Here is a 15,842-nt window from a genome sequence, read left to right on the forward strand (position 1 = left end):
CATTCCTGGCTTGAACCCACGGTGTGGCGCTGACCCCGTGTGGACAGTGTGGACAGCGTGTTTTTGCCTCACCGGGCCTGGGGAGCTGCAGGCTGGAGGCCTGTCGGTCCCCACCCTACATTCTGCAGGTTAGGACAGGTCACCGGTCAGCCCGGGCTAAAGGCAGGGACAGTCACCTCTAGCGGGACAGGACGGGACAGGACAGGCAGCACAAAGCTGTGGTCATCTGCGGTTACCCTCGCATCTCAGGGCAGGTGGCCGACCTCCCCGTCCTCCTCCTGGAATTGCCATGTCCACTCGCACCCACCAGGCTGGGAAAGGCGTGGGGGACAGACGGGCCTCTGCAAAGACAAAGGGAGGGCAGCCAGCTTCCCCAGAGGCCAGCAGAGCAGGGCCACCTCTTGGGGTCGGGTGGGGACAGAGCTGAGGGCAGGGGTGCTGAAGGCACCCTCAGGAGCCATGCCGGAGCCTGGAGATTTGTTCTTTGGAGCAAGTGGGTGCAGGCGCTCTGGAAGTGGGGGTGCCAGGCCTTAGGGCCAAAAAGTGAGCGGATTTGGGGAGCGCAGCATCCTGAGGCTCAGGCCCCTGTCGTCACAGCCACTTCCAGAAAGGCCATGAGGAACCAAGTGACAGCCACCTCGACGGGAGGGACTGAAGCAAGGGGCAGAGCCTGGGGGGCAGCCTGCACAGGCCACATGGGAACCGCAGGCGGAGAGCACGGGAGAAGGAATCCTCAGGGCAGAGGGGGACCGGGGGCTAGAGCATCTGGGGAAAGAACCGACAGGGAGGGACAGGGGTTAGTTAGGACAGACAAGGGCAAGTGGCCCAAAGCAGAGGTCAGCTCCAAGGAAAGGATGGGCCACACAGAGGGCTGGACGCCTTGTGTAGGTCCCAAACGGCACGCATCTCCCCTATCCACAATCATGAGAGGTGGCCCTGGTGTGGGGCTGGGACGGGAGGGGGATGGCACTGGGGCCTTGGCCACTCAGCGAGTCCTCCCGCCAACCACGTGCCTTTACAAGATATATCTTTCTTAAACGTCCATTTATTTTGAGAGTGTGCGCACATGGAAAGGGGAGGGGCAGAGACAGAAGGAGAGAGAACCTCGAGCAGGCTCCTTGCTGTCAATGCAGAGCCCGATGCTGGGCTCGATCTCGTGACTGTGAGATCGTGACCTGAGCTGAGATCAAGGCAGATGCTCAAACCCATTGAGCCACCCAGGTGCCCCTCAAGATATTTTCAAACTAAAAGAAACTTAAATGTACCTAACATCAGACACCATTCCTTTCTTCGTTCCATAAATATTTATCAGAGCGTCTTCTGGGTCAGGCCCTGAGGCTGCCGGGGGCCCGGCCGAGAGCAGAGCAGACGCGGGGAGGCAGCCAGTGTCGCCCCTGTGCAGAGTACCGCATGCCGCGGCCCAGCCAGAGATGAAAGGCCTTGATAATTAATGCCGCTCTACGAAAGCCTTTGTGGTGGCCCCAGAGAGAGCAAAGAGATCGCAAAACCCATCTGTGTTTCCAGAACACAAGGACCTCGGAAATTATCAGACATTAAAATAAAGCTGCAGGCCAAGGACTCTGGTTCCAGCGCAGATGTGACAGAAGTTCAGAACGGAGCTGCTCTTGAGGGCTCAGGTCAAGTTTATCATCTGAGGGGGCGCCCGGCACCCAGCCCCCCAGGCCCAGCAGCCGGCGGCGGGGACCCCCGTGGCTAGTCCCCACAGGATCCAGGGCCCCCTGCTCCCCATCCACTTTGTCCCTAAAGGGTCCTCAGGGCCGTGCCCCAAGCGTCAGACTTTATCTGGGGGGAACACAAGTCTGCGCCTGAGTTAATAAGCCGCACGCGGCCGGGAGCCAGCCGCGTCCCAGGGTCGGATATTGGGTGCATTCAGTCGTGACGCAAGCGGCTCCGCGCAGCACAGCTCCGTCTGGGAACAACCGGGGAGGCGTCGCCCTTCCTGCTGCTCTCAGACGGGGGCATTCGAGAAGAGCCTCGCGCCTGCGGGCGCACCCGGTCCCCGCGCCCTCCTGTCCCCTCCTAGGGCGTGCGGGCCTCGGGGGCGGCTGCCCGCACTGACGGTTCCGGTGTGGGGGCTCCTGGGCCCGCGCCTCCCGCTTGGGCCCGGGGCGCGGTTTTCCGCTCGGCTCATCCAAGTTCGGGCCACCCGGCCGCATGTGACGGCCACGGGGTCCTCGCCGATGAGGGCGCCGAGCCACACGCATGAGACCCCCTCCGCCCCCGCCGGCGGGTACGGGAGGCGCGGAGTCTGCCGGAGGGGGAGCCCCGGAGGGCGCGGCACCAACGCTGCCGATTCTTCGCAAGTGACTCTCGTCTCCGCGCCGAGCGAGGGGGGGGGGGGGGATGGGGGGGCGCCTACCACCTGAGCGGCTGGCGGCTGCGCTGCAGCTCGGTGGCCACGTGCTGGCGGTGGAGCTCCTGCAGACGCAGCAGCAGCGCCTCCACGTTCTCCCCGGTGGCCGCCGACAGGGCGACGGCGCTCGGGCCCAGGCGCGCCCGCAGCCGGGGCACGGCAGCCCTGGCCTCGGGGAGGTCGACCTTATTTGCCACGACCACGTGGGGTCGCTGGGACAGGCCGGCCTCGTGCTGCTCCAGCTCCCACTTCAGGTCCTCAAGCTGAGTCCACGGCTCTGGCTCCGAGAGATCCACCACGAACAGGAGGAAGCGGCAGCGCTCGATGTGCCTGAGGAAGGCGCTCCCCAGGCCCCTGTTCTGGTGCGCGCCCCGGACGATGCCCGGGATGTCCGCCACTGCAGGGGGAGACAGAGCAGGGGGGCTGCCTCCGGAACCCCGGACACGGATGCCGCCGGATTTCCCGCCAGAGCGACCCATCGGGCCGGCTGCCGACCCGGGCACCGTGGCTCTGAGCTGCCAGAGGCTGAGGTATGTGGGGACAGGCTGGCGGGGGGCTGCCCGGTAAGGAACAGTGAACACACCCCAGCCTCTGGCTGTAAAAATGATTCAGAAAAGGGGAAAACGGCCTCCTGTGAACTGTTAGGAACCGGACTGCTGACAGAAATTATTATAGAGCACTCTGCAGATGCAAAGTGCTATGCGAGTAACGTGAGCGGCGGGCTCACTGCGTTTAACGGGCACCTTCCCTCCGGGGGAAAAAGTTTTCTTCCCTCGAAATGGCGCGGGGAAAGCTCTGAGGTCATGTGTCACCTCCGCGACAAGTGCCGAGGGGGGAGGCAGGCCTTCCTCAGGCCCGAAAGGAGCACACGACTCCCGAGCGCACTTCGACAGGGGCTGCAGCAAGGCCGCATCTGGGGGGGCGGCTCTGAAGGCCGACAGAAGCACGGCTCCGAAGGACACTGTCTACACCCAACCTCGGAGAGGACTATGAAGTTCCACCTGCTATCTGTTGGTGATCATCACAGCGAACAATCCCAACGTGGGGCTTTAAGGTGGTGAACGGGTAGGACGCCACGGCAGGCCTCGCGTTCGAAATGGCCCGGAGAAGCGAGGACTTCCCGACATTGGGGAACCCAACCTGGAAGAGAGGCAGAGATGGGGCGTCACCGCGGGGCGCCTGTGGCAGCACCGGGGACAGAGCGTCTATCGGTTGGCAGTGCCCACACCCCCTCCTCCTGCCTGGGGCCCCACACGATACTCACCATCCCGGCGTGGGCCACCGTCTTGAGCTCCAGGAAGAGGACACGTTCCTGACCGGGCTGCCCGGGGGTACAGGTCACCGGTGCACGGTTGTCGTTGGCCAGGAAAAAGCGGTTGCCTTTTCCTCCCGCACCTCCCCGAGCGGCGACGTACTCCGCGCCCGGGCAGGACAGGTCAGCCACAACTTCACTGCCCTCCTTCACTAAGGTGCCCACAGGGACCTGAAAATAATGAAGCACTTGCGGGGCTGGAGGGCAGACACGTTGAGTGGACCAGACCCCATGCATCTGTCCGTGTCTAGAAGAGGGGGGTGTAGCAGAGGGAGGGAGCACCACTAGGTCCGCCTTCACAGAGCTACGAAGCACCAAGAGAAAGGTCCCGACCTTCACAGGGACTTTATGGGGCTGTCATAATCCCTGCATGGCATTCAGATGGCTTCTTCAGTGTTTCTAAAACATTAGGGTGGATGGAAGCATCCGGAAAACACTGGGATAATCTGAGAGAGAGATGGCCTGAGAGGGTCAGGACAGAGGAAGAGCGGACCCCTGGAGTCCCGCTTTTTATTTAAAAAAAAAAAAAAAAAAATTTTTTTAACGTTTATTTACTTTTGAGACAGAGAGAGACAGAGCATGAACGGGGGAGGGTCAGAGAGAGGCAGACACAGAATCCGAAACAGGCTCCAGGCTCCGAGCTGTTAGCACAGAGCCCGACGCAGGGCTCGAACTCATGGACTGTGAGATCATGACCTGAGCCGAAGTCGGCCGCTCAACCGACCGAGCCACCCAGGCGCCCCTGGAGTCCCACTTTTTAAATACAATTATTTTGTGATTTTTGAGAACGGGTCATACACACGTGTGGGATAAAATCAGGACCAAGTCTCGGTCTCGGGCAGCCGTGTGTCCGAGCCAAGGGGACCCCTGTGAGGCACCCCCCGAGGCCACGACAGGCTTACCCGGATGTAGAGGACAGCGCCGCCTCGCCCGGAGCAGTTCTTCCGGCCGCCGGCTTGCCCGTGGAAACCCTGGTACCGCGACAACACAGAGGACAGCGACTTGACTTGCTGGTCAGCTACAAGTCAGAGCAACGACCTTCACCATTGTTGGCTTAAAAGCAGCATTCTCTGCACACTGTCCACTTCCTCTGGTTGGGTTTAAGGACATTAAGAATGCTCGCGCACGGAAACATGGAATGAAGTCATGGCACAAGTTACCGAGCGAGCAATGGGATATTTTAATTTTTTTTTTTAAACATTTCTTTCTTTTTGAGAGACAGAGTGCGAGCAGGGGAGGGGCAGAGAGAGACGGAGACACAGAATCGGAAGCAGGCTCCAGGCTCTGAGCTGTCAGCACAGAGCCCGATGTAGGGCTTGAACTCACAAACTGTGAGATCATGACCTGAGCCGAAGTTGGACGCCCAACCGACTGAGCCACCCAGGCGCCCCGCAATGTGACATTTTAAAAAGCTAAATTCTCACTTCCTTTCAAAAAAATACAATTTCTGAAAATTCAAAATCACTTATAATACCATCATCAATGTAAAAATAGTTGCACTTTCGGGTTTGCCTGGGCGGCTCTGTCAGTTAAGTGTCTGACCCTTGGTATTGGCTCAGGTCACGATCTCAAGGGTTCATGAGCTCGAGCCCCACAATGTGGTCAACGCAGTCCACAGCCTCCCAGCACGTACCGAGACAGCAACACCGACCTTGTTGTTACGTGCTGGACTAGAACGTTACACTCCCTGAGAGTAAACGCACTTTGTACTCCTCAAATTTAGAAAAATCCACCACTGAAGTTGGTTCAGGGGCATTAAGTATGAACACACATATAATTTAATAAAAATGATGTCCACATGTCAACATTTAAATTCAAATTCCCACGCGGATAAGAAGCTGGAGACGCTCCACCCCAAAGAGGAGCAGACACCCCGATCCTTCCCACACGGACCCTGGGGACACGTGCCTTTCAGGATGACATGGCCACCGTCACCTCCATCACCACCGTCGGGGCCTCCGAACTCCTTCCGGGGCTCACTGTGGAAACAGCTCACCCCGTCGCCTCCACATCCCCCTCGGATGAGCACTCGGCGATGGTCCACAAAATGCCTCTTCTGCAGAGAGCACAGCGAGCCCGCTCGTTACTCCCTCCGCGATCCTCACGAGGACCAGGCAGCCATGTGGAATGTGCCTTTTGTATCTATGACAGGTTTTAAGACTAGAGGTAAATGACGCTAAGGTTACTAATCTCGCCTCCAGTGCAAAAATAGGAAAAGGTTCCCACGAGCCCCGACTACTTGTAGGCCCACGTCAGTCAAGGCACATGTAAAAAGTGGTCAGCACAGAACTCAGTTGGATAACAAAGTCAACATTCCCGAACTAAAGAAAATGAGAGTTGTTTAGAGAACATTCCTTAAACAAAGCATCTTTCCATGTTTTTTCAAATAGAAATACGTTACTGAAATAACAGGTCTTTACTAATGGAAAGACACCATAATGAATGCGAGAGTCCTTGGTGGATTACCAGGCTTCTAACTTTAAAGAAAGAATGTTTTCTGCAGCCCAACTGAAAAGGGCTTATGTTTATTTATTTTTTAATTTTTTAAAAAAAATCTTTATTTTTGAGAGAGAGAGAGAGAGACAGAGTGTGAGCGGGGGAGAAAGAGAGAGAGGGAGACACAGAATCTGAAGCAGGCTCCAGGCTGTCAGCACAGAGCCCGACGCGGGGCTCGAACTCAAGGACTCCAAGATCATGGCGTGAGCTGATGTCGGACACTTGACCGACTGAGCCACCCAGGCACCCCTGAAGAGGGCTTAGGTTTAAATGTAGCAATACAAACAGAACTCCTGACCTGAGAGTAAGTGTTGCTCTAGGCCCCTAAGGGAGGCACAATCTAGGAGAAGAATTAGAACTAACTAACTAGGTTCACATTTGATAAACATTAGCTCATCCTGGCCAGCTCTCCAAGGTGCCAGGGCACAGCGCCGGTGTCCCACTAGCGGGGAACCTGCCGCCCTCCTGCACGCGTGTGCGGGTGGACGCAGCCATCCACAAGGCCCCTCCACCAGGACCCAGGGCATCTGCATTTCTGTCCGCTACTGCATAAGCAGATCTTTTTTTTTTTTTTTTTTTTTTAATACCCAAGTATTTTAAGATTCTCTGGCACCACCACGTGGAAAAACCACGAATTACTATTTCAAAAACTTTGCTGTAGGCCAACATAATCAAGATCAACGTGATGGGAAAAAAGCACAACTGATGAACATTCTAGGGAAAATAAAACTTAGATTCAATTTGTACATTCAGCTACGACCATGCAAAGCTGAGGTATGTGGTAAGTTGTCCAGAGAAAACACTGTTGGCCCAGGTGATGCTTATCTGCCCACACCCCTTTAGGAGGAAACAAAGTGGGTCGTAAGCACCTATCTTCTTAAATTTAATCAAAGGTCATTCACGTTCTTAGTAGGTCTTGAATTTAGAACAAAAACCAGGTAAGGCTTAAAGAAGTATAAAGCTAAAGGCATGCCCCTTCCCCCCCCCCCCCCCAGATGTTTTAAACGAAGAACTACTCGTACATACTTAAGAATGTACCTAGTACACACGTCCCAGGGGCGCCTGGGGGCCCAGTCTGTGGAGCGTCCGACTCTCGACTTCGGCTCAGGTATTGAGCTCACGGTGGGGGGAGTTTGAGCCCCACGTCGGGCTCCGTGCTGGCCTGCCTGGAATTCTCTCTCCCTCTCTCTGCCCCTCCCCTGTTAGTGTGCACCCTCCCTCCCGGCTGCAGGGAAGGAGCACGGCGCTCCGGCAGCACCCACGCGCCTCCCCCGCTCTTCGTAGTTTCCACAAGCACAGGACTCGGCGCACACAGACCTTTCCATCTCATCGTGTTCAAGATGCTACATGTGTAGCATCACACACATCAGAATGAATGAACAGGAAAATGAGATCTCAAAACAGTGTGCCTTGCTTCTGAGAGAGGGAACTGCAGGCAACCTCCTTCAAGGTCAGAAATCTCACCAGCTTCTTCTCGGAGAGCGGTTTCTTTCTGGGGGGCTCCTGGTGCTTGGAGAGGTCCGCACAGCTGGCCGAGAGCAGCCTGGGGGGGGCGTGCCACGGGAGCTGGCCGGGTGCGACCCGAGTCCAGCGCCCCACTCCCCCAAACACGGTCCGTGGTCCTACTGAGAGAAGCCTCGAAGGCACCATGGCTCCTTAACAAAAATCAAATTGGCAAAATCAGACGCCTGGTTTAAACCTGCAAACCGAGGGGCGCCCGGGTGGCTCAATCAGTTAAGCATCTGACTCTTGATTTCGGTCATGATCTCATAGTTGTGGGATGGAGCCCCAAGTCGGGTTCTGCACGGACAGAGCGGAGCCTGCTTGGGACTCTCTCTCTCTCTCAAAATAAATAAACTTAAAAAAAAAACCAAAAAACAAAACCCACAACCCTGTAAACTGAAACTAAAGAAAAGGCCTGTGCACAGCAGTATCTCCACATGTGGTTTTGAAACACGTAAACAAACTCGCTAACAGGACTGTCTTCCATCACCACTCTCAGCTCCGAGCCAGGAAGGGTCACCTGCCCTTCTCAGCCTCTGTCTTACTTGGGAGCAAGATGTGTGTACAAAGGATTTAAATCGTTAAACCTCCCGCAGCACTGGATGCACTCCTCTACAGGTTATCAAATATCTGCTCAGTGAGAACATTAAGAAGAAAACCTGAGCCTCAAATAAAAAGTTCTTAAAACACCCAGGGGTGCCTGGGTGGCTCAGTCAGTTGGTTTCAGCTCAGGTCACGGTGTCACGGTTTGTGGGATCGAGCCCTACGTCAGCACGGGGTCTGCTTGGGATTCTCTCTTCCTGCCCCTTCCCCACTTGTGTGTGCACCCTCTCAAAATAAATATTAAAAAATATAATAAAACACTCAATTACTCAAATATTAGTGGGTTATCCTGTGCAGTTCAAAAATAGCCAAACTGGACCAGTGAGAATACGGGCTATGGAGCGCGGTGGTTATGCCCCCAGACTGGAAGCAAATGTCCCCTCTGCCCCTTGTCCCCAGTGTGGACCCGGAAGCACTCTTCCCTGTGCGGCCTCACTCTGTGCATCTGTCAATGGGACGGGGCTGGCAGGACAGGCCAAGTTAATCCCCGTGAACAGGCCGCCCACGTGCGTGCTCAGTGTGAGCCACCTGTCCCTAACTGGAGGCTGCTCACACCCTTACCAGTGCCCACACATCTGTAGGTGCCAAGGCCACATGTGAGGCAGCCTGGGACCTGGCCCTCTAGGGGTGACAGCCCCTTTTCCCTTTGCTGTGAGGGCCTGATACCCACCCACTCTCAGACGTCCCTGATGCGTGGGCACACGTGTGCCACGTAAAAGAAAACTCAGAAAGCTTTCCTCCCGTTTCTAAGTATGAAATATATACGCAAATAGGAAAAGAAATGTACACGTAATGTTTAAAATATAATTAGAGGGGCACCTGGGGGGCTCAGTCGGTTAAGCATCCGACTTCGGCTCAGGTCATGATCTCACAGCTCGTGGGTTCTAGCCCCGCGTCAGGCTCTGTGCTGACAGCTCAGAGCCTGGAGCCTGCTTGGGATTCTGTGTCTTCCTCTCTCTCTGCCCCTCCCCTGTTCACTGTCTCAAAACTAAATAAATATTAAGAAAAAAAAAAATTAGAAAGCCACCAAGTGTGTAACACAGCAGGAGAAGAGACAGAATTTGCTTGGACCTTAGAAGCCCCTTCCGTGAGCCTCCAGCTCCACATTCGGGCTCCGCAGGGAAGGGATACATTCTTTGTAGGAATTCTTCTAGCAAGGCACTGAAGAGTTTTGCTTCTCATTTGGAAATTGTCACAGTCATGGAAAAGGCAGAGTCGGGGGTGAAGGACCCTTTCCTTCCTGAATCGCCTGCGGGGAAGCTGCCGACCTGACGCCCCACGCCCCGGATCACCCCACGCGTGCCCCCCGTGGAGCCGGCGTCCCCCGCGAGCAGGCCGCCGGCCACACGCACGGCCCTCCCTTCAGCCTCCCTAGCCTGGGACGCTCCTCAGCCTCGCCTTGGCTCTCGTGCCAGTGACGCTTCGAGGCCACGGGCCAGGTGTCCTGCAGCAGGTGTGTGTCCCCCGTCTGACTGACGTCCCCTCCCCTCGTGACAAGAATGTCACACAAGCCCCGCAGAGGGCCGGGTCTCCTTGGTCCTTTCCTGATGCACTCTGAGCTCCAGCCCTCTGGGGTCCCTGCCGGCTTCCCCCTCCTCATTAGCTCCCCATTTATTCACCGTCGTGGGCTCGTGCTTTTCTGTTTTAGTGAGCTACACTTGGATATGCATGCGTTTACTTATTTATGATTTATTTACGTATTTATTTATCTATCTACATATCTATTATGTTCAAACAGTCCCCAGTTTGGCCAGTGGCGGCCCATCCATCTTTGAGGACTTCCCTGCTTCCGGGTACAAAACGTTCCGGGCTCACTTCGTATTCTCCCCAGACGACCCTGAGATCAGCCTTTACTCAAGAAGCCCCAGTTGCTGTGAGTGGAGAATGGGATTCAGAAGCCCCTGTGCCCGCTGGGCAGGCTGGGGTTTCGCAGCTTGCGGGCTCTCAGGGGGGACCCGGAGGGCAGACAAAGGTACGCACACCCACACACCCACCTGTGCATCACTGCTACGCCTGTCCACCCACAGCTAGCGAGCAGCGTCTGTCCAAATCCAGGAATTCACACCTACGTGCCCAATTGCACACCGCAGGACGCACGCTCATTTCCTCTTTCTGTCTCGACAACTCCATTCTCTGACTGCCACGTCCCCGCTTCCAGCGTCCTGGACATGTTTGTTCACTGGCTCAATCCTCATAGCAGCCAAACCCTCCCCTCCTCCACCCCCCATGCTGGGCTGAACCCCAACTCCCCCGCCCCGGGGATACCCTCCTGTTACCTTTCTGTAAGTGCATACTGTTTTTACAAGGAACTTTTATTTGGGAATGATTTTAGACTTACAAAAAAAAGGTGAAAGATATTCCCACATACCTCTTGGCCGGTCTCCCCTAACGTTAGCGTCTTACGTGACCGGGATACGTTTGCCAAAACTAAAAACCCAACTTGGGTTAAACTCCAGGTGGCATTCGGAGGGCACCGGTTTTCCCACCAACAGCTCCTTCTCTTTTCCAGGGCCAGAGCCAGGGTCCCACACCTCATTAAGCCATCCTGGAGTGCTATCTTTAAGACAAGGGCTGTCCGCCCAGCATCACAGGCCCAGCAAGAACGCCCTTCGGGAGGGGAGATCAAACGAGACGGTCTCAGACGGTGAAAAAGCATCTCTACAAGAGATGCTCGAGAGTTCCTGAGGTGAAGGAAAACGGCGCCAGAGGGACACCCAGATCTTCGGCAACGGGAGGCGGCAACAGAAAAGGTAAATGAGTTACAAGCACTGCCAACTTTCCTGGTAAGATTAGACACGTAAGATCACAGCAAGACTTATTTATAACACCGTCCAGTGGGTTTTCAATGCAGACAAAGGTCCTACACCTGACGGCGTCAGATCGCGGGGAGATGAAAGGGACCGTGGGGGGCAAGAGGCCCGCACCAGCCTCAGCGCCGAGCAGGCGAAGACAGGCTGGGCATGTGCACCGTGTCCCCCAGAGCCGCCGCTGACACGCAACACAGAGACGGCCCGAGAGCCAACCGACAGGGACAGGGGACGCTTCAAAACACGCCAACGGTTCAGAAGAACAGGGCTAACGGAAACAGAGAGGACACACAGAAAATAAACAATAGAAGAGTTTAGTTTAACCCAGCCAGATGCGTAACTGAGGTAAGACAGACGCCCAGAAACAGCATCACCGGACGCGAGGGAAGACATCTGATAGTGACCCAAGGGCACCGAGCAGCTACAGATGTGCACAAGGACAACTTCAAAACACATGAAGCAAAATCTGAAAGAACTGAAGCGAGAAACAAACCGCTGCACAGCCATCGTGGGGAATTTTAATACTGCTCTCACTCTCTCAGGAAGTGATAAAAAGAAAAAAAAAGTAGCTGAAGAGAAAACAAGCAAACAACCGAAAACAGCGACGAAGATGCAGAAAATCTGAGCGATCTTATCAACAGGGTCGATCTGACATGCACAGAGCAGTTCATCCAACGACTACAGAGCAGACGCTATTTTCAGGCGTCTGGAACACTCACTAGACAGACCATCGGACGGGAGGCAAAGCTTGAAGCATTGATTCAAGAGGATGGAAACCACGGAGGATGTGGTGTGTTCTCTGGCTACAAGAAGACCGAAGTCAGTAAGCATACAGTACTAAGGAAACCCCGATTACCCGGAAGTTATACGGCACGCTTCCATTTTGAAAGGAACGGCAAGGCCAGCACAACGTGCCCAGTTCAGGGGACCCTCGGGGCTCTGCGTGCTCAGCCTGGCAAAGAAGAACAATCTAAAACCAGCTAAGATCAAGAAACCACAAAGTGCAAAGTGGAAGGAAGGAAATAATAAAGAGTAGAAATAAACCCTAGCAGACGACAGAAAAACACCACAGCCACTGAAAAGATACACTGAAAAGATTCATGGCGCTAACAAAGCTCTCATCAGACTGATCAAGAGTGAACGCAGATCCCCAATGTCAGGAATTTAAAAGGGGTTCTCAGCACCAACTGTCCAGATACGAAAAGGGTAAGAGAATGCTATGAATCAAGTTTTTGCCAGCAAATTCAGCAACTTACGTGAAATGGACAATTTTTGAAAAATGCAACTTACCCAACTAATACAACAAGTAGAAAATCTAAATAGCTCTGTGTCTACTAAAAAAAGTTAAACTGCTCATAAGAAACATCCCTCAAAAGACTCTAGACTCAGACGATTTTACTGGGAGCTTCTAAAGAACATTCAAGGAAGACATAACAGCAATCTTACAGAAACTTTCTCAGAAAAAGGAAGTGAGATCACTACCTAACTCATTTTACAAGGCCAGTGAAAGTCTAGTACCAAAGCCTCATATTACAGAGAAAATTACAGGCCAACATCCCTCATGAACATAGACACAAAGAATCCCTAACAACACAGGGTCCAGTTGAGTCTACCGCGTACCAGGGCCAAGCGGGATGACTCCTGGAACACAGGCTTTGTTAGCAGTTGCAACCCCACCCCCCTTTCCCACTGGCAATCACACACGCCTGACCCAAGTCAACAGCCATTTGTGATCAGGAAAAGGAAACGCTGCAGCAAATGAGGAACGGGAGGGGACATCTCCAAGCTGACAAAGGGCATCTGGCCCACGCGGCCATCACACGGGATGGAGAAAGACTGGACTGTTACCCACGATGGAGAAAAAGCCGCTATGCTCACCACAGCTACGCAACACCGTGTTTCAAACGCTGCAATAAAGAATTAAAACAAAACAAAAAAGGAGAGGTGACAGTGCGGAAGATACGATTGTTTCCACAGAGGGTCCCAGGAAAACCTATAAAACAATGACTAAAATTAATAAAACGATTAACCAAGTTTACAGATTACAAGGTTAATGCACAAAAACCAACTGTACTCATACACTAGCGGCAAACAACTGGAAAATGAAGAAAACAGTCTCATCCACGGTAGCGCCATACATAAAAAGTGCCTAGAAATAAGCGTAACTATCAACATTCAAGACGTCTACCGCGTTGCAGAATACTGAGCTGAGTATTTTTAGGGATCGCCTTATCTGGGCCTCACAACTACTCTGTAAGCAAAGTACTTTCAGTCCCCCGACTGGCAGATGAAGAGGGAAAGTGGCTCCCCCGAGGTCTGAGTGGTCAGGCGGCAGCGGCAGAGCGAGGAAACTGGTAAAGGGACAAGTCCTCCAGCACTGCCACCAGCACATCCACGGCAAAGCCCGCTGCAGGGCTGTACCGTGCACCCAGCCCCGGCCGACACCAGGTACAGGGCACCGGTGACACGAAACCCGGAGACCTGTGGCAGAGAAGGCCATCGGCTACAGGGCCAGCCAGAGACCTGTGCTCTGAATCTTGCCTACTGGGCTTACTTCCTCCTTCCGGCCCTTCCAGCGCCGGGTGGAAAAGCCTGCTGATTGCATGCCTGAGTGACAGGGCTTCCCTCGATAAGTAACAAGTTCAACTTTGTTTCACACTGTTTTCCTTCTAAATGCCATCCCTGCACTGCCCAATGAGCCAACCACATGGGGCTATTCAACTTAAATTAGTTAAAAATTTAAAAACGGGGCACCTGGGTGGCTCGGTCAGCTGCGCGTCCGACTTTGACTCAGATCACGATCTCACCCCGGGCTCCGTGCTGACGGCGCAGAACCGGCTTCAGATCCTCTGTCCCCGTCTCTGCCCCTCCTTTGCTCTCTCTCTCAAAAACAACATTTAAAATAAATAAATAAAAATGTAAAAATACTGTCCCTCAGTTACACAAGGCACATTTGAGGTGCTGACAGCCACGTGTGGTCAGCGGGCCCCATACTGGACATCCCACTTCCACTATTACAGAGAGTCCTTCTGGAGAGTGCTGGTCTCTACTGTGGGAACTCAGGAAGTGAGCTCAGATTCCTCCTGGGAGCATCTGTCTACTGGGCCCGTTCAGCAGGTAAAGGCCAGACAGTGATGGAACCCAGGGTCCAGAGTCCAGTGGATGTTAGGATTACAGGATGGGGCTTTTACAATTGCTGGAAAGGTACTCAGCACATGGCAAGGGCTCCACTTTATTATTTTTTTAATGTTTACTTTTGAGAGAGAAAGAGAGCGCGCACGCCGCAGGATAGGAGGAGAGACAGAAAGGGAGACACAGAATCTGAAGCAGGCTCCAGGCTCTGAGCTACCAGCACAGAGCCCGACGTGGGGCTGGAACCCAGGAGCCTTGAGATCATGACCTGAGCCGAAGTCGGACGCTCAACCGACTGAGCCACCCAGGCGTCCCTCCAGTTTGTTTCTTAAATTACTTATTATTGTTTTCCTTCAAGTAGGCTCCCCGTCCAACGTGGGGCTATGAACTCCCCACCCCCAGATCAAGAGTCGGATCCTCTACCGACCAACCGAGCCAGCAGGGCCTTGGACACTACTACTTCGCTCTATAAAGCGTTAAGCTCAGTTGTACTGCTGCGCAGAAGTTATTCTTTGCCAGGAACCTCTTCTAAACCTTCTACAGAAATTTCAAAATTCATTCCTTACAACCACCAAAGAGCGCGCGTGCTGTTTGCACAGCCCGCCGGGAGGCACTTGCTCTCCCTGCCGTCGAGGAAGCTGGTTCCGGGCCGCTCCCGTCTGGTTCTGGTGGCGGCACCCTCCCCACTAAATCCTCTGGGTCCAGGGGCAGAAGCAACGCCACCGTCGCAGCTCCAGGTCGGCGTCCCGACTGCACGGTCTCCGCACACGTTCGCTCCTCGACGGCGCCGTGGCGGTGCCGCCCGCCCCGGACCCGGGAGCACGCCTGCTCGGGGACCGCAGAGACACCCGCCACACCGGGAGCGCCCGGCGCGGGAAATTGGGGCAGGGAGCCGCGTTTGCAGCAGCGCTCCGTCTACACGCGCTCCGACATGTTTCGCAGGACGTGTGAGCGCTCGCGCCCTTTCGCGCGGCCGTGCGTCCCCGGCGGTTACGCAGACACGCACGGAAGGACGCGGGGGCGCCCGGGACCCAAGGCCGCTCTCACAAGGCGTGCCCGCCGTCGCCGTCCCCGCGTCCCCGTCCCCTGGGTCGCCCCGACGCCCGCCAGCGCCCGCACTCACCGCTCCTGGACACGTCACTTCCGGGGCCCGGACCCGGGCTGTCAGATCACTTCCGGGGCCGGACCCGCCCCCGGCAGGCTGCGCCTGCGCAGGGCCTGCCCAGCGAGCGTGAGCGGAAGATAGGACCCACTCCGGCCCACGTCCTTGGGCTCAGTCCGCGTTGGCTGTGTCGCGGTTGGAGGGGCGCCGGCTGGCGGGCACCCGGCCACCGCGTCAGACACCCGGAGCCCCGTCCGACTGACGCGGGTCATCCCCATCAGAGACCCGCCTCCTCCGTCAGGCACCGGCTGCCCCCTTTGGACAGACATCTGTTTCCCCCGTCATGCAGACATCTGCCTCCGCCTTCAGACGCCGGCCACCCCCATCAGAGACCCGTCTCCCCCGTCAGACATCTGCCTCCCCCATCAGACACCCGGTGCCCCTGTCAGACACCGGCCTCCCCCGCGAGGCACCGGCTGCCCCCACCAGACACTCCCCCACCCCGGTCAGGCA

General features: G+C 55.3%; 1 protein-coding gene across 3 annotated transcripts; it reads right to left on the reverse strand.

Moving 5' to 3' along the window:
* Nucleotides 1-1,285: 1,285 nt before the first annotated feature.
* Nucleotides 1,286-15,664, reverse strand: MTG2 (mitochondrial ribosome associated GTPase 2). 3 transcript variants are annotated; one of them, XM_027046552.2, is made up of 7 exons: nt 15,351-15,664; nt 7,647-7,837; nt 5,595-5,742; nt 4,589-4,704; nt 3,639-3,857; nt 3,376-3,514; nt 1,286-2,771 (listed from the first exon to the last, which is right to left on the reverse strand). In XM_027046552.2, the coding sequence occupies exons 2-7, from the start codon at nt 7,830-7,832 to the stop codon at nt 2,377-2,379; spliced, it is 1,203 nt and encodes a 400-aa protein (XP_026902353.2). In that variant the 5' UTR covers nt 7,833-7,837; nt 15,351-15,664; the 3' UTR covers nt 1,286-2,376. The 3 variants fall into 3 exon arrangements, with proteins under 3 accessions (XP_026902353.2, XP_026902352.2, XP_026902354.2); XM_027046551.2 differs by lacking the exon at nt 15,351-15,664 and adding an exon at nt 14,800-14,930; XM_027046553.2 differs by lacking the exon at nt 15,351-15,664 and adding an exon at nt 14,794-14,899.
* Between the last annotated feature and the right edge of the window lie 178 nt (nt 15,665-15,842).

This window comes from Acinonyx jubatus, chromosome A3 (genome assembly GCF_027475565.1).
Source record: "Acinonyx jubatus isolate Ajub_Pintada_27869175 chromosome A3, VMU_Ajub_asm_v1.0, whole genome shotgun sequence".
Classification (NCBI taxonomy): Eukaryota; Metazoa; Chordata; class Mammalia; order Carnivora; family Felidae; genus Acinonyx; species Acinonyx jubatus.